Here is an 18,154-nt window from a genome sequence, read left to right on the forward strand (position 1 = left end):
TGTTAATGAGAAGATGGATGTAGTAGATAAGTTAGCTGAGCAGCTGTCCTCAAAGTCTCTGTTGCTGGAAGAGCAAATCTAGAGTCTTAATTTGAGGCAGAGAGCTATTTCTGCAACTCTGTAGAGAAGATGCAGGATGATGTTTCAAATGTTGTAAGCCACCACTCCTTCCTTGCCTTCTTTCAGCTTGTCATAATCTCTCAGGCATTGCTCTCATTCATCCATCATTCATTTTCCTTTCTTTGAAATGTCAATCCCTGAACAAATTTACTAAAAATTCCTTAATTGAAAAATTGACAGCATTTGATTTTAAATTATTCTGATCAAAAGAGAGTTTATGTTCTTATGTTTCCACGTGCTTATATTAGTTGTTCCTTTTATTAGTTGTTTTATTAGTTCCTTTTTTTAGTTGTTCCTAAATAAGATAGTCTTTAGATGTCACTTTATTGTATAATAGATACATGGTAGGTGTTTACTTTCCTTTAAGAAGGAAAGCTGTTCTAACTAAAACTTGTGAAAGCCCATGATTTGTCTCTTTTCTGTATGGATGTTACATCTGCAGTTTACAAAAAGTCACTGCATTGGCTAGAGAACTGATCTCCCAATTTAAGCTCTTTTTATGAGCAAAAAAACCCAGTGTGGTCTTTGAAATCTCTTGATTTTTACTGCGATGTACTTTTTTTTTTAAGAACTTTTGGTATCTGTAAAGATGCTCCAGTATTCTCTTAGAGATAGAGGGAAGAGTCACTGATGTGGTCTGCAATTATTCTTCAATACAACTGTATTTTCATTTGGAATAGATCAGTTTTGAACAAATTTCTTTGCTTCCCTCAGTTGGAGGCATTATTTATAAATTGCTTTTAGGGATAGATTTTGCCATTTGAAAGACCACATCACTGTGGATATATGTGCAAACTTCAGGGAAGAAATGGAGCAAACAGAGTTGACAGTCCACTCTTAGGACAGTAGCATTACATTGGAGGTAACACTTGTTAGTAGAATGCTGTTGTAAATCTTCTCAGTTATCTTGGGTACAGACATACTGATGCAGATCAAGAATGTGGTAAAGACGGTGAATGTAAAGGGTTATGTTGAAACATGTCCTCTTGCCTGGTGTCCCTGGACAATTTTTTTCAGGAGTTTGTGAATTACAGCATGCTGCATGTACATGTACAGTGATTGATGCTATAGAAAGATTAAAACAAGAGGATTTAAAGGTCAGAGTAAGCTGTTCTGAATGCTTCTCATCTATTTTTGGTACAGCATATAGGCAGGTTTTTTTAGAAGAGCATCTTTTAACATAACAAGAAAGGGAGGAAAGCACCAGATTATCCTGTATGTGATTAGGAGGAAAGGATTTAACTTGATGACACTGCCTGCTTCAGCTGCCTGTGGTTAAACATACTACTATCAATAAAGCTCTTAGGACAATCTTCCTTTTCTCATCCTGTGACTGTGGTCCTTCCTGCAAATAGGCAGAAATTATTCTTACCTGCTGAGTTGCTGCTCATTAAGCAGTTTACCTTATGTCTGCTCTCAGTATGGAATTCAGCACTCGGTAGTTTAAAACTTTGCTGCTACATAGAAAAAAGCATTTTTCATTATTTATCTTGCTAAGTATGCAGTGTAATGTGTGTATAAGGCAGAAAGACATTATAAGGTTTCTTCCAAGAAATTATATTTAGCAGTCCTCTTTGTAATGTAACTATTTTTTCCTGGTTTTGAGAGGGTATGCCCAGCATTGTCTTTCTATGGTACATGATACTGGGGTGTAGAAGAGCCCTCTTCCTCCAAGAGATTCTTACCACCTCTTGACTACCTGGTGACAACATTTTGCATGTACCAAAAAAATGCCAGTCATTATAGAAGAGATGGTAAAACTGACTGTGGCAGTGATGAGTTTCAATCTGTGTGCAACTTTTTGCAAATACACAGCTTTTAAGGAGCCATGATATTGATGCCTGTAGTAATCTCAAAGGTACTAGTGTTAAATTGGACAACAAGTATGTAGCACTCGGGACTTCATTGGAAAACTTTTTATTGTGTCTGAGGCCAGGATATGCCTGTTTTCATTCCATACAGCAGCATAAAAATTATATGGACACTCTTTCAAGTCAGACTTGAACAGACACTTAAATATCACACTGTTGCATCAGAGGAACTAAAGATGCTGTGCTTCCCTGGCTGAACTGCTTGCCCTGTATCTATGCAGCATAGATCTCATGCAATGGACAAAGCTAAATGTCCTTCACCCAGTGTTAAGAGAAATTGCCAGCTGTGTATAATGAAAAATAAGTGAGTCTCTTGGATTTGATTTTGGAAGACTGTGGTTTTTTTTTGTTTTTTGTTTTTTTTTTTTTTTTTTGTTTTTTTTTTCTCTTTATATCGGTAGGACTCTTGAAAACTTTACTGCTGTGGAATTAGTAAAAATTAGTTTTACTAGCTTTTTAACTTACTTTGTCTTGAATTGAGGGTTCTTTTCCCTCAGCTGGGAAATTTGAACTAATTCTATTTCTATAAAGCTGATGGCACTTATACCCATGTTAATGGAGCATCCTTATGGTTCCTTTGGGGCGCCCAGAAGTTAAGGGTGTGTTTTTAAGGAGGCAGATAAATAGAGACATACAAGTATGAAAAAGGGACCTTCTGTCAGTCAGTATCAGGCAAGATCTGTGGAAGTAGCAGACCAAAGTACCTGAGTTCTGTAGATCTAAGGAAGTACAATACAATAATTTGTAGCACTGTTTCTGAACCCCTTCTTCTTTGTAATATTTTAAATTAAAATTGTCTTTGAATAACTTGGTTTAGAAGATCAACCTTGAATTCACAGTGCATAGGTAACAAAATCCTGGCAAGAGCTTTAACTTGCAAGAGACAGTAGTCTGCACCTGACTCCTGGTGAACTGTGGTTCCGTGCTGCACAACACTGAGGTGTTTTAAGATTATTACAAACTGAGCATCAAAATATCCCAAATCTCTATGTGTGCCCTTTTTATAGTTGCTTCTCCCTTTGGATGAACTGTTTGGTTTTGATTTGGGTCAAGTTGTTCCTACTCAAATCTAAATCAGACTGGCTGCTCTCATGGTTGTAAAAGATCTGTGATTTTAAGAAGCAGCAATACTTCAATGTGCAGCTTATCTATGAGTATGCTGTCATTGAAAAATGTGCAGCTAAGTCATATAGCACCTGTATTTTTGCTGCTTTGGCCCTGTAAAGGTCTTGAGTTATCATAAGCCACAACTTTGATATGACAGCTCTCCCTGTGGAGCTTACAGTTTATTATACTTTGGTTTTTTTTTCCCCCCAGGTGATTCACCGCTGGGTGCCTTGCAGCAGAGATCCAAGTAGTCGGTCACATATAGATAAAACCATCCTGCTGGTTCAAATTGAAGATAAATATGTTGCTGTTGTTGAAACTGGAGTCCTTGAACTTGGGGCTGAAGTGTAAATCTCTCTGAGACTGAAACTTCCCCTTCTCCAATGATTCAGAAGAGAGGGGGTCCAGAAGAAGCAGCTCCCAGGACACGAAACTTTGGTCCGGTTGTAGGAGAGGACTTGAAACACAGATTTGTCTAAGTCCCTTCCCCCAAATAAACAAGTGTAAGAAAATTTTTTAAGTTGTTAGCTGCTGAAGAAACACTTGCATGAAGGATAGATTTGTTGAGACATATCTTTTGTTTATAAATTTTGTTATGCATTGCGTAATGCTTTAAATCAACAAACTTTTCAGTTCTAAGATCAGAGCACCTCATATTTTTCTAATTGTTTTGCCAAAAATTGCCATGTCTTGTCACAGAGTGTGTGGAATTCATCCACCTTATTTTAATGAAATTGACTACAAACCTTCAGTTTGGTGAAACAGTGTAAGGGTTTCAGGTGTGGCAAGAAGAGACTGAACAGATGTATAGATTCTTATTCCTTATGAGCTAAACATTAATGAGAACTGCACTAATTTTTTTACAGCAATGCACTAAAAACAACCCTGAGATTGCTGAGAACATTTATTTATATATATAAATATAAGTATATAAAATACCATTATTTAAATTGCCTTTGGGATTAATCCCCTCCCTCTCCATATACATGTTGATGGTAAGGGCTGTGCCATGGGTTTGGTTCTACGTTCTGTATTTCGTATAAGTGCATTTGCTGCATCCTCTTCACAATAAATGGTAAAATTACAAATGTGTAGAAAAGCACCTGAGTATCCCTGTGCTACATCAGACTTTATTGTGGTGGCAGTGGTACCTCAAGCCTGTACAACACATCTAGCTTTGAAGAAGGCCCCAATATGATTTTCCATCTGTCTTCCCTTCACTAGCCATGGCTACTTTGCTTCTTTACACCCAGAGCTGGCTGTGTTGTTTCATTGTCTCTTTTCTGGCAAACACAGTGGTTTTAGTTTTGTAGTGGAAGGTGCAGGTCCGTGATTACTTCACATGTGTTTGAAGGTTTTTTTTTTCTATCCAATTTAAAAAGAAAAAACATTAACAACTTCCCAAACAAAACAAAAAATAGAAAACAGTAACAACTTCCCAAACAAAATGAAAAAAGAACCCAACAAAACTTGACTTCTGCTTTCAGTGATCTTTTATAGAAGGCACAGCCCTAAACTTGTATCACTTTTACCACCTTGCCTTGTCTTTCCCTTTAGTCTTCATTCTTTTCTATGACTTGAATTTTATTTTCTGTGATTATATATTCTATGTAAGTGTAATTTGAGTATTTATAACTGTGAAGTTGAATTATTCATGTGTTACATATCTTAGGTTTTATTGTATTTTTTTAGAAGTGTGTATTCAGGGAAACAAGTAACTCAGAACTATCATGGGAGTGTGAGAGGGAAACTGGTTTGTTCTTGACTTGCAGTTCCTATGACTCACTTTTCTTAATCCGTAAGAAAGAAATGTACCTGTTGTGATTGTTTCCTGTTTCTGACCTGTAATTATATGGGACTCTGTGGGGAATTTGCATACAGTTCTAGCTTTTGGGAGCAGCCATCTTCTTCCCAGTCACCTCCACTTCATTATGTGTGTTGTAATTAGAAGAGACTTCTGATATACCACAGAGGTTATTATAATTAATTCTCTGACATCAGAGACACATTGTCCATTATGTACCTAATGCAAGAGTGAAATTACATGGCATAAGAAAAAAGGAAGAAACAGCTACCTGAGAAACACTGGTATTCCAGCTCAAGTCACTGTATGGCATCTGGCCATGAAAGGGTAAGTCTGTGTGCCTGGTAGCTTCTCAGTTCCAGCTGCTGTTCCCAGTGAATGATACTGGGACCTTGCTTGCGTCATAGACTATGCAAACTTGTCCTCGAAATGCTGTGTATCCTAAAGTTGCATATTACTTTTCTCTTTATTCATACATGGTCCCATTTAATCATGGTATAAATGCACAGATCTGCCACCCTTGAAACTATGTGGAACAACAAAATTCCTTATATGTATCACATTATAGAGTAGTTGAATTAATCTCCTGCATATATGAAAATGTACTACAGAAGATGAAACTTCTGTAGTGGTCTGGTAATGCTGCTACCAGGAACAAAGAAAATGTATATGTTTTGAATTGAAGGCCTTTTAGTGAAGATTTTATTCTAAGTCCTTCCTTTCAGGTAAATACTTTTAATTAATTGATACCTTTAATTAGCACAGGTTTTCTGTATCACTAGGAACATTGCTTCATTAAAAGGGAGAAGCCCCTGTTTGACATTAGTTGCACAGGGTTGGTTTTTTCCCCCCTTGGACTGAAGCCTTGAGGTAAACAAATTACTGATAACCAAAATATATAGGTTAGATTTTTTTTGCTTTGTTTTTTTTTAAAGCTGACTGAAAAAACTTTCAGTATGTTAACCCTGACTGAACAATCTCTCGCTCTCTTTGGGGTAAGGTAAGGACAATGTCCATTGCTGGTAAAAGATGTGATAGGAATTAATGGCTTGTTAATGTGGAAATTTTAGTGCATATGTGTATCTGCCTGGAATTAGATTGGCAAACAGCAGATAGGGAAAGAGAGAGACTTTTTTAAGGCCAAGAGAATTAATGAATATTTCTGGTTTTTATAAAACATAAGGCTTTTGGTATGTTGACTTCAGGAGATGGATTTTAATGTGCAGAGCTAACAGGTTAACATTTTCTTTCAGGTATTCAGCTAACATCTTTTGTGAAGCCATTCACATAGTGCTCATACCTATTCCAGATCAGCTCAACAGAAGCCACCTAGTTGAAATTTCACTCTTCCATAAGGCTTTGGAAAATTAACTCTAAAGATTTTCCTGAACTCATTAAGATTCATACGATTGTATGTTGGTTTGTGCAGAGTTTATCTTTGGTTTCTACTGTGCAAGTGACACAAAAATGTTTTTCTTCTAACTCAGAATCACACAGAATTAACTAGGTTGAAAATGACCTTTGAGGTCATAGAGTCTGACCTATAACTGAACACTGCTTTGTCAACTACTAGACCATGGTACATACAAAGTACCACATCCAGTCTTTTAAATACCTCCAGGGATGGTGACTCCACCACCTCCCTGGGCAGCCCATTGCAATGCCCAGTCACTCTTTTTGTGAAGAATTTCTTTCTAATGCCCAGCCTAAACTTCCCCTGGCATAGCTTAAGACTGGGTCTTCTTGTCCTGGCACTGGTTACCTGGGAGAAGAGATCAATCCCCACCTGGCTTTCCTCCTTTCAGGGAGTTGAGAGTGGTAGGGGTTCCCCTGCACCTGCTCTTCTCCAGGCTGCACAGCTGCAGCTCCCTCAGCCTCCTCATAGGATTTGTGCTCCAGACCCTTCACCAGCCTTGTTGCTCTTGTCTGGATGCATTTCAGCATCTCAATGTCCTTCCTAATTTGGGGGGCCCAGAGCAGGACACAGCATTCAGGGTGGGACCTAACCCTTCTGAGTACAGGGGGATGATCTCAGCCCTGGTCCTGCTGGCCACACAGGCCAGGATACCATTGGCCTTCTTGGCCACAGGATAGACCTGTCTTTGGAAACCTCTGTTCTAGATAAAAGTTATTTCATCTTTTGTTTTATTTTCTTGGTCTTTGTCTTGATGTGTAATATTTTTCTGCTGTTGTAAGGATGGAAAAGATGGGTATTTTCAAATTAGTCCTGTCAGTCCAAATTGAACCTTACCATAGAGCAGAATTTTTTAGATCTTTCTAGACTTTTATGAAAAGTCTTAGAGATGTTTGCTTTTACTCTGTCCCCTTGCATTGTGATATTCTCTTGCCATAAGAGCATTCCATTTAAGTCCTACTGTTGTAGCTTCCAGGTAGACTCCAATCTATTTTCTTTCTTAGATTTCTTTGGAGGTTGTATCTATGTGTACATATGTAAGGACTTCTCCCTAAAACATTCAGTTGCTGAAAAGGGCTTGAAAACTCTGTTAAGCAGATAATGTCATTAGTAAAAATGGCTACTACATAATGTTTTAAAACCTTTTCTCATTTCACTTCTCTGTGAAATCTTTTAAAATGTTCTGACTAAAAAAACCAAAAACCTAGAACTGTGTATGTGGCACCACTGATGACACCTAGACTTCTGTGCTACTTGCAGTGGGTGATACTAGTGCTGGATTCTGGGGATCTCTCTCATGATCCAGCATGTGTGAATGGTTTCAGAGTTTGGGGAAGATGATGATTTCTTGAGGTATTTCCATGTAGGCTGAGTGGTCCTGCAGCATGGGACATCTGGCATGTTTCTGAGCGGTGATGTCAGTTTTCCAGTCAAGTCATCACCAGTCATTCCTCATCCCATGGTCACAATGCCTTTGGGAACTGAAGAACTCTTTGAGAAGCCTGGATGACTGGTGAGAGGCAGACATGGCACAGTTCTATGCCTTTGGCAAGAGGCTATAAAGCTTTGTCTGGATTTGGGCAAGGGGGGGAGAGATGCCTTATGATTGATTCAGCTTTCTCTGATAATGCACACACCACCATGCTACCTAGGAGTGTAGACAACACAGACACTGCTTTAAAGACCTTTCTCAATTACAGAACTCTCAATTCACAAAATGGAGCTGGATAAATTGCATTTCTTACCATTAACAATATTATTCAACCTATATTGGATTTGGGGTTGTACCACCACAGGTTTTATGTACTTAATTTTATTAAGGAATTTTATACCTATTATATAGGCATCTATTCTTTTCTTGTCTGGCTTGCTGTTTGATATTCTAATGCAGTACATTCAGTGGTGCTGGACTCTTTCAGAAATTATACTGGTAATTCCTGGTGCCTTAGTAAAAAAGTAGGTACATAACACCTTGGTGGAAGGTAAAGCATGTGACTTGTTTCACCCCAGTATGATATGCATATTTTTAAAAAGGTGATTAAGATGGCTGCCCCAAAAGATTTTGGGAGTATACCTACATCACTTGGTCATGAACATTTGAATATGAACAATTTTTATGACTTCTGTTATGTACAGTTTGAATAGATAAGCCCAGTACACTTAGGCCACAACTTTGAAAGATGGCAATCAAATAGCTGGATATGTAACTCCTTACACAGATGCCCTTGAAAGCCTGACAATAGCTGCTGGTTAGGAAATGGAGAGGGGAGTAGAGCATAAATGAGAGGATGGCTTTGGTTTTTAATGGACAATGAAAACATGTATTGCCTCTACCAGCAAAAGGTTACCTTGCCAGGGATAGGGATATATGTACCTGCGTGTCTGTGAGTGTGTATGTGTCTGCGTGTGTTATTGGAAACAGCCTGTAAATATTGTAGCTGTTTAAAATGGAAAAGGCAGAGAGTTTTTTGCAACGTGTTGCAGCAAAAGGACAGTACTGACAGTGGAGAAACACTGAGAAATAAAAGAACCTTTTTTCACTTGTTGTCATTTATTGCACAATTACATTCTCTTAAGATGTCATTTTCACAAATTCCCTGTAAGGACTGTTTTAAGTTTACTCAAATAATCCTCTAATGAAGGATTCTCTTGTTTAAAAATTGTCTTTTGTAGATATGCAAAGAATAACCTTACCTATTGCTGTTTTACTGCCAGCATCATCCCGGTTTCCATGCTTTTGCATAACAAAGTGTCACATGCCCTCTCTTCTGCAGCTAAAATGTTTTGTCTTTGTTGTAGCATTTTCTCTATCAGTGATTTCCCTTCTCTTGAATGTTTTTCAAAGCCCAGAACACTCTTTGTACTGTCTTTGTCCTCAGTAATTTTTCACTCATCATACTTTGCTGGGAAACACCTTCCCTAAAGTGGTTTAATCAGTCATTTCTAATTTTCTGCCATCCTGGATCTGATAGCCAAGTGTGGCTTTGGGTGAAGTCCTCCTGATGACTATGTTTACATTAAACACTTTTTGATACAGTGATGCTAGTTTAAAAATAGTCAGCTGCTGTCTGTCCATTCCCTCAAATATTTCACACTTGTACAGAGACAACCTTATCTTGCACCTTACAGTTTAAAAGATCACTTCTAACATAAACAATGGTGATTTGGAGAACTGTGTCTTTAAAGATTGGATATTTCCTTTGTATAAAACCTAAACCAAGCATCTGCTTGCCTGTGGCACTTGACCCGTAGTTGAATGAGAGAGAAGAACATAAATAGAGCGAGTGTTCCTAAGGAAAAACAACTTGTATTTTTTAATGTGAGCAAGTGAGTCTCAAAAGATTAGAAGTTTTGTAACTGCTGTGTTTTTGAGGCAGCTGAGCTTTCAGCTGACAATATCAAAAAAAAGAGGAGCAGCACTTCCAGACTGCTGTAGGGCTGGCAAAGGCTAAGTTGTTGCTGTGGTCCACGGTTTCTTGCTGTTGGTATCAGCAGATGGCCTGCAACTGGTAGAAGTTGGGGAACTGGAACCCTGGTTAGTGGTTGGAAGCTATTTCTTAGCGAGTTTGGCCTGAGAGAAACCCAGTTCGCTTACTCCAAGACAATGTATCCTGGTGTGCCTGTCAAGGACCTGGGAGCAATGTCTTTGCTTCTACAACACACACTTGCTCTGGGTGAGTGGAATGCAATTGCATGGCTTCCTTGTATTGCCAGAGATGGTCCTCTATCCTATTTTTACCCGGACTTTCTATGACTCATAATTCTCATGTAGAAAGCTGGTGCTTGAGTAATGGCACTTTATAGGTCTCCTTGGTTGAATCAGTGGATTTTCCTCTGTTCCTCAGAAAGTGGTTTGTGTTTCTCTCCGAGCTGGTGGGGCAGAGCCCCGTGACTTGGTAGAGCGCTGCTGCTGGGGTGGCTGGCCGAGCTGCCGGTGCGAACCCGCGGCACCCGAGCGCTGCTCTGCCGCCTTGGAGCTGCTCCTGCGGGGGCTGTGCCGTGTCCCGGGGCTGTGCCGTGTCCCGGAGCTGTGCCGTGTCCCGGGGCTGTGCCGCGGAAACCGGCGCGGCCGGGTCACGGCGGGGCGGCCGTGGCCGGCAGGGGGCGCCGGAGAGCGGCGGGCCCGGCGTGAGGGAGCGGGGCCGGCGGGCGCTGGGCCTGTGCGGGCCGCGGGCGCTGTGGGAGCCGCACCTGCCTTTCCGGCCGCTCCTCTGCTCCCGCCTCGCCTTGGGGTTGTGCTCCCAAAGATGCCGCTTCAATTCCCACTCTCACCGCAGCATCCATCTGTTCCCGCTAAAGCGACCGGTGAGTCTGCGTTGCTGGGCCGCCCCGGAACCTGCGCGGCCCCGTGTCCTTCCCTCTGCACACGAGGGAGCGATGGATGAATGAATTTGTCTGTTTGATTTTTTTTTTTCTTTTGCACTATTTCATAATGTCTATTAAGATATCACAAAGAAAGGAAGACACCCACCCGCCTAATTACTTTCTTTCACGTCAGTGATCCCATGACCGGGGGGTAAGAAGAGGGGAAAGAAAAAGGAAGACAAAGATATTGGGGAAAACACAGATAAGGAAAGAGAAAGACCGCTTCTGACTCTCCAGAAGCTGAAGGAAATGGAGGAGGCAGACCTAATATAATTTTTCAGCCTCTTTCTAGTAATCACCCTATGTCAAAGTGAATCAGAGGTGAACTCCTCAAAAGTGCAAATTAATTTTGATTGTAATTCTGATTTAGCAGACATCAGTCTTAGAAATTACTAAAAAAAAATCATAATGGGTACCTTTCTTTTACTCAGTGTATTGTATATATTATGGTGCATTGTCACACTCAGGTAAAATTACAAATTACACCTTGGTTTAAAGGGCACAGTGTTCTTACCCCTTTGTGATGCTGGGAATGAAATAGCTGCTGGTTCCACATGTGGTTCTTAGGAATGCATGTCTAAATCCTGCAACCCGAATAAGTATGCATACTGCAACTGCAGTAGAAATGTCAGCTGAGGCTCTGAGAAGCCTCTCCTGCTTGTTTGGACCTCACATCCGTTCTGCTGTGGCAGGCATTGCACGATGGCTCAGAGCAGTGTACCGTGACCTTGCACAGCATTCAGTGTCTTTGACTTCAGCTGTGGAAACAAATGCTTGGGACCTGGGCACTTATGAAGCTCTCCTGCGAGCCTACCTGTGCTGTCTGATGGAGGTGCCAGAAAAGGCAGGCAGGAGATTGTTGCCAGGAAGTCAATGCTGTCTTTGTAGAAAACAATTTTTACCTTGCTAGTGGAGCACATTTTACATGTCCCAGCAGTGGCTGACAGGGACAGAGAGACCTTAGCGATGTTCCCCAGCAACAGGAACTGTTCCAGCCCTCCTCCTTTTCTCATCGTGGGAGTATCAGAGGTTTGGAACAGACAGCTCCCCCTCCCTGCACTGTCATTGCTATGGTACGTTAACTTTTTCTCTCTTGTACCATTGTGTTTACCAGCACCTGGAGCAGTGAGCCCTCTGTGCTCCCTGACTTCCTCTGAGGGAGAAAGCCAGTGCCTTTTGTATCCTCTGTTTTTGCTGGCACGTTTGTAAGTTCTGCCCATCACTCAGAGGTGTGGAAAGCAGAACTGGTAGCTTGTCCTTCTGCAGGCAGCAAGACAGCAGCTGTCTCTGGAAGAAGCAGTACTCAGATATATTTAGGGCCATTATATACCACAGCCTCATGCTTCTTGTAATCCCTATTTTTTGCTACTAATGGAGAGTTTAGGTCCATCAGTGTTGTGTACATCTACAGTGAGAGACTGGGCTTGTTTCATCCCCTTGATCTGCAAAGGCCTCCCTCCCAAGCTCTCTTTCCCAGCCATGGTAGAGCCTGGAGCTTCTATTTCTTACCTTCTCAGGATCTTTCCTATGAATAACAAGGTAACCTCCTTGCTGCACCCTGGTTTTAGTGCTCTTCACTTACCTTTGCCTGAGGCTTGGAAACCTCTGGGTGGTAGCTTCCTGCAGCACTCTTGTCTTTTGTCACTGAATCTATGAAAATGATGCCTGAAATTGATTCTTGACTGTGGCCTGGGTGATCTGCTTTTCTGGTACTTTACATGAGCTTCAAAACCATCTGTTGTGCTCTGAGCAGCCCAGTCTTGTGGAAGGGGTGTTGGATCTACTAATCTCTGAAGGTCCTTCTGCAACTCAAGCCATCCTATGATGCTACCCCACGCAGGTACCCAACCAGTACAAGTTATCCAGATGCAAGCTCTCAGGTGGCATCTAATCCTTATCTGGGCTGGAGAGTCCACACAACAGATGGAAGACCTGCCCATGCAGAGGGTGCCCATTTGACTCAAATATCACCAGCAGAGATATTTTCATAAGATGTTAGCGCTGTCTCTTCTCACAGATGCTGGCTTCCTTGATCCTAATGCACTCTGCATTATGCCAAACTGAAAAACAAGGATGTCTCAGACCTCAGACATGGCTCCCTGTGAGCTGGCAGCAGGAAAATGGGCTGGCAGGCACTGTGGTCAAGTGTGTTGATGGGCAGGCCAAGCAGAGGGGTCTGGGGGGAGATGAATACAGTACGTGCAGCAGTGGGGTGGGACAGCAGCAGGCTCCCTGGATGGCAGTGAGCTGTACCTTACCCAGGTACTTCACCTCACTACCCTCATAGTAAAGAATTTCTTCCTAATATCTGATCCAAACCTATCGTCCTTTAAATTGCTGCTCTTCCTCCATTCGCTAGGGGCCTTGTTAAAATATCTCTGTCTTTCTCATAAGCCCCTTACTAAAATGAGAGATGAGGTACCTGCTATGTGTGAGAAATCAGAGGCTCGAGACATCAGAAACAGCAAAGCTGATCATCAACTAGGCCTGATTTCAAGCAACCAAGTGGGACTTGCCTGAGGGGCGATTCAGTGAAATGCCAGCCCTGTACATCTCTGCCTGAGCCTGGCCACCCCCTCAGCCTCGCTGCCGTAGCCCCCTGGAGCGCTGGGTGTGTGCAGGATGATCCCAGTGAGCGCCCAGCCCCTGCGTGGCCTCGCCTGGCGTGGGGCAGCGTGTCAGGGGAGCTGTGAGTGCAGTGAGTGACTGGCTGGGAGCGTGGCACTGCCCGCGATGGCGTTTGTCTGTGCCTGCTGTTACCCTGCTCAGCTCCCTGACTGTTTTCAACACAATTGATTTCCATTATGGAACACGCCTTCCCCGAAGGAGACGGCAGCGCAGCAGAGCTGGACTTCATCTTGGGCATGAAACACACATGTAAATAGGTATCAGTGTCAAGTCTGGGGGAAGTGGTGCTTTTTCCACTGTTGTTCTAAGCCCAAAAACCTATGCTTACCCTTTTCTGTGGCCAAGGAGCTGTCAGCACCAGGGGGAAAAGGAGGGAGGGGAACAGCCCCTTGCTTCTCTCATCCCTGGTTACTACAGCTCCTCAGGGGTGAGTGCAGATGAGCCCCCCTGAGCTCATTGTCACCCTCTTCCATGCCTGGCACCTCCACTGCAGGAATGGGGTAAACGCTGTGGTGCTGCCCATGTGAGCCTTTGGCGTGGTCGTGTCTGGAAAACTGTACGGGGAATGTTCTCCAGCTGCCAGCTCAGGTTTTGGAGGCACACTATGACTTACTGCTAGTGTATTCTCTTTTTTATTAGGTATTTAGCAGTGGCTGTTCTAGAGATTAGTGGAGAATGACAGGGAAAGAAAACCCAAACCCCACAGATGACTTTTACAGTCAGGTTTGGTGTACCAGTACTCCTACACCCGCGTTTCTTTCCCAACAGGAGCCAAATTGCATAGCCTTATGTAACCAGCTATATAAAGAGTGCCTTGAAGGAAGCCTAAAATGCTGCCTAGCTCCCACCACTGGCACCCTCACTCCCAGCACCTCCTGCCCTTCTCCAGGTGGGTGGGCTGCCTGTGGCCCAGCTGTCCCCCCAAAGGGACCTGCAGCCTCAGTGCTGCTGCTTAAAGAAGGCCAAAGTGCCATCTCCATGCCTGATGTGCCCAAGGCATGTCTGTCCCTGTCTGTGCCTTGGGAAACTGCCTCTAGCTCTAGTTTGTCACAGGCTGAGGTGTTTCTGTGGTCAGGAGTGGGGGGATGGAGGACAAGGAGAGAAAGTTTACACACACCATGAAAAGCATAATCTGGGCAGTGTGTTCAAGCCGAGAGCCTTTGCTTGCCCAGCTGCAGAAAACATTTGGGGCAGGACAATCATTCAGCCTTGTGGTTTGTCTCTTGGACCTTTCAGAGTGGTGCAGGGGCAGTCCTGGGTTTGCTAAAGTGTTCCCAGGACCTACTGTTCTGTATAAGTGTGTGCATATGTATCTATGCAGACACTCCTGAAATGAAGGCTGCCTTGCAGAGCTGTGACCTGGGATGTCTGCAGCAAACCAGGCATCACACAGAGATTTAGGCACAAAGCATGTGGGTTGCATGAGCAGGAAGAAAATTGTAGCTGTAACTCAGTGTTCCCGCCTGAGTCCAGGTTTCCCAGCTTGAGGATTTGCTACAGGGTGCTCACACGTTCATTGAAACTGCCTTTTCCTTTTCACCCTGAAAAGGTTTTACAAACAATGCCTGGGGACAAGCATGGCTTTACCAGGTCTCTCTCTCTTTCATAAACATGCAGATGGCTCACCTTTCCTAAACTGTTCTCTAAATGTTTTCCTGCGGCTCTAAATGACATTTGGGAGGATGTGAAAGGCAGCAGTGAAGGGAGCTGTGCCTTCATTGTGTAGATAATTCCAAAAGAGTCAAATAAAGCACATAACTGCACAAGAAAAGCTTAAAATATGAATTCTAACTCAGCTGGCAGCTGCTGTAGCACGGGCCAGGAATGCTGTGGGAGAATGTGCCTGTGCAGAGGTTGAAGCTGAGCAGCAAGGCACAGGGTGCAGGATTGCTGTCAAAACTCTGCTGCTATGGCGACTTTTGGTTAATTTTAATTGTTTCCACCTCCCTTTTTGTGCCTTCTCGTAGATGAAAACAGTTTTATTCACTTCATGAGAGAGAAGTCTTGTGGGAGGCAATTCACATATATATATATATATGTGTGTGTGTATATATATGTTGTGCTATAAGATTTTTCTAATACTGATGTAGATGGAGGCTTCAGATTTTTCTCATTTTTGGGGGGAGGCAGGATTTATGAATTAACTCAGTAAACACTGAGTTAGCAAAGCAGCCTAGCTCCATGAACATGTCCAAAGAAAATCCAAAGTGCAGTAGTAGCACCTTTCCCTACAGTAGCAGAGCCACACCTCTGAGGTGGAGGCCTCTTTGCAGCCCATGCACTTCACAGGGGTCAGGAGAAAAGCTTTTGGAGTGATTTAATCATCCCATGTGCCAGCATGTCAGGTTGCTTGTGACAGGGCTGGAGACCGGAAAAGGGTTTTCTGTGAGAAATACCTGCCCTGGGGAAGGGGAGATACTTAGGCTGTTTTCACCACAGGAGAACTGCCTCATGAACTCTTTGCTCTGGACCTCCTTCCCTGTATCACTGCTTCTCATTTTTTCCTTCTCCTCTCTTATTGTACTTTGCCATAGGCTACATTCAGCACACAAATCTGTTTTTTTTATGTTTGTAGAGCTCCTTAGACAATATGGCCTTTGAACACTTATGGTAACATGATTATTTTAGGGCATTGACAGCTGTTCAGATTTCCTTTATAGTATTGTTTAGATCCTTTTTGTTTAAATGTGAAAGTAGTGCTGATGCAGGCCATGATGGCAATGCAGACTGAAGCTAGTTTATTTCAATATGTATGCATTTCTGCCTCTGCCATACGGGAACCTTCCTGAAGTAGAAATGAGTCATTACTCCTCCATAAACCCACTGCAGACAGTCCCCTGCGCTGGCAGCAGCTCAGAGCCATCTCCCTCTTATGCCACTTGCAAAGAAATGGCTCTGTGTCTGTGTCTCTCTGTTTCCTTCTTCTCCCCCACTGCCCCTGGCTTTCCACAGTAATTGCCATTCTCCTCCATTCCCACAAGTACAGGGAGAGCTACAGGAAATTATATTGCTAATTAAGCTATAGAAGAAAATACAAAAGCCCTAAACTATAAATACTCCATCTGTGTTAAAAACTAGTGACATGTATTGTCCTTGCTGGTTGGAAGCCAGGCAGAGACTTTGGGAGCAGGCTGTGCAGGCAGCATGCTCTCAGAGAGCCCCTGACTGCTGCCCCCAGACTCAAGTCACAGCATCACTGCAGTGAGGAATCGGGATCACAAGCGAAGCCACGATTCCTTGTTATCCGGCTTTTCTAAATACAAGCTGCACCAAAGTACAGGTGATGCCTGTCAGGATTTTTATAGTGTCAGGCTTAAAGCAGCAGCTTCCCAGCAGCAGTGTAGTCCTTGGTGATAGGATGAAGCTGGAAGGTCGCTGGCAGCCTCTGCAGCAGCACCCCCAGCAAAGGCGTGCGCTGGTGCATTAGTGCATGCCAGCCCCCTGCGCCCCGCACGTCTGGAGCTGCTGCATGTGCCTGCAGCATCGCCCAGGGCACAGCCTGCGGCTGCCCATAGCAGCTGCCTGGTGCCCAGCTCATCCACTCCCAGTGCCTGCAGGTCCTGCCCGGCTGGTGGGGCTGTGGGGCCTTCCAGAAGGACAATTCCTCAGGGAAAGGGTGTGGGACAGGTGCCTTGCTGGGTGCCATTCATTGCCTCTGAAGACCCGCTTTCTGCCTGGCACTGTCATGCACGATGTGCCTGCACGAATCTGTAATTCCTGTAATTGGCCAATTTCCTGTCTCTAAATCCTGGCCTTGTGCAGAGGTGTTAAAACCACTTTGTGTTCTTTGGTACTGAGGCAAGTGGCTGAAGAGGGAGAGTGGGCACTGGGAATGGTGCCTTCTGCTACTGCACCCACAGGCTCCACCCTGGCTATGAGTTTTTCTTTACAACCAAATCAAGTTAGGTTTGGAATAATCCACACTTTTTTGGTTTTGATGTTGGAATTTAAGATGTTCCTATTCTTCACAGGCAAGGGATTTAAGAAAAATACCAAATATTCAGAAATAAAACAATGAACCTTGATACTCAGTGATGCTGTGTGCGCACAAAACTCATGTTTTCCAGATCGTGGAAATAGGAACAGGAGCAGAGATCTGATCCACAAAAGTACTTACATGACACTACTGATCACTACAAGTGTTTCAGTTCAAAGTCTCAGGCCTCAAGACCTGTGCCAAGATGCTAGTTGGCACATGTGCAGAAATTCATATCCATTAACCAGAGCTACAGGAGGTGCTGGCAGCACTCGTTGGCCCTAAAGTGGTGCAGGCAGCACAAGATCAATTAGCGAAAACACCCAACTGTTTATCAAAGGGGGGCATGATAATGCACCCTCATATAAACTTGTGCACAACTGGGCATTGGTTTGGTATTGTAAATCATTTTTTGGAGGCAGTTTCTCATAGTAAAACCAAAATTACATTAAGAGCTACATGCAAAAGGATATATTTCCTAGTGGAAGCACTCCAAATTCAAGCACTTAAAAAGTTGTGGCTTCCTCCTTAACTTTGACAGTCAATGCCTGTTTGCTACAATGGTGGTTCATTACTTAATTATATGTCTCTTTGGCCCACATTTCTTGCCTTACATGCTTCCTGTTGTGCAGTGAATGAAACAGAGTTTAGGACAGCCCATTCTGCCTAGATAATGAGGCAGGTGTACTGCAGGACAATAATGCCATAAACAGCTTCATTGTTATTTGTGTATGCCAAGAAGCCAGATCAATGTTTTAAGCGAGTTTCATCTCACCTCTTTTAGCACCAAATGGAAGTTTGCACCTTGGAGCCAGTGTGATCCAACAGCTCTCTGCTCCCACTGCAATGGCTCCCAGTCAAGGGGTCCT

At 43.2% G+C, this 18,154-nt stretch overlaps 1 protein-coding gene across 8 annotated transcripts in view; it reads left to right on the forward strand.

Moving 5' to 3' along the window:
* The window catches only part of PCNX1 (pecanex 1), an 86,597-nt gene extending 77,741 nt beyond the window's left edge, over positions 1-8,856 (forward strand). For all 8 annotated transcript variants that reach the window (XM_058027410.1, XM_058027413.1, XM_058027414.1 and 5 more), the window contains one exon: positions 3,309-8,856. In XM_058027410.1, the coding sequence (XP_057883393.1) occupies positions 3,309-3,449 (141 nt within the window). In that variant the 3' untranslated portion in view covers positions 3,450-8,856. The remainder of the gene's footprint in view (positions 1-3,308) is intronic.
* The last annotated feature ends 9,298 nt before the right edge of the window (positions 8,857-18,154 follow it).

The sequence above is a fragment of the Melospiza georgiana genome, chromosome 6 (assembly GCF_028018845.1).
Source record: "Melospiza georgiana isolate bMelGeo1 chromosome 6, bMelGeo1.pri, whole genome shotgun sequence".
NCBI classification, from domain to species: Eukaryota; Metazoa; Chordata; class Aves; order Passeriformes; family Passerellidae; genus Melospiza; species Melospiza georgiana.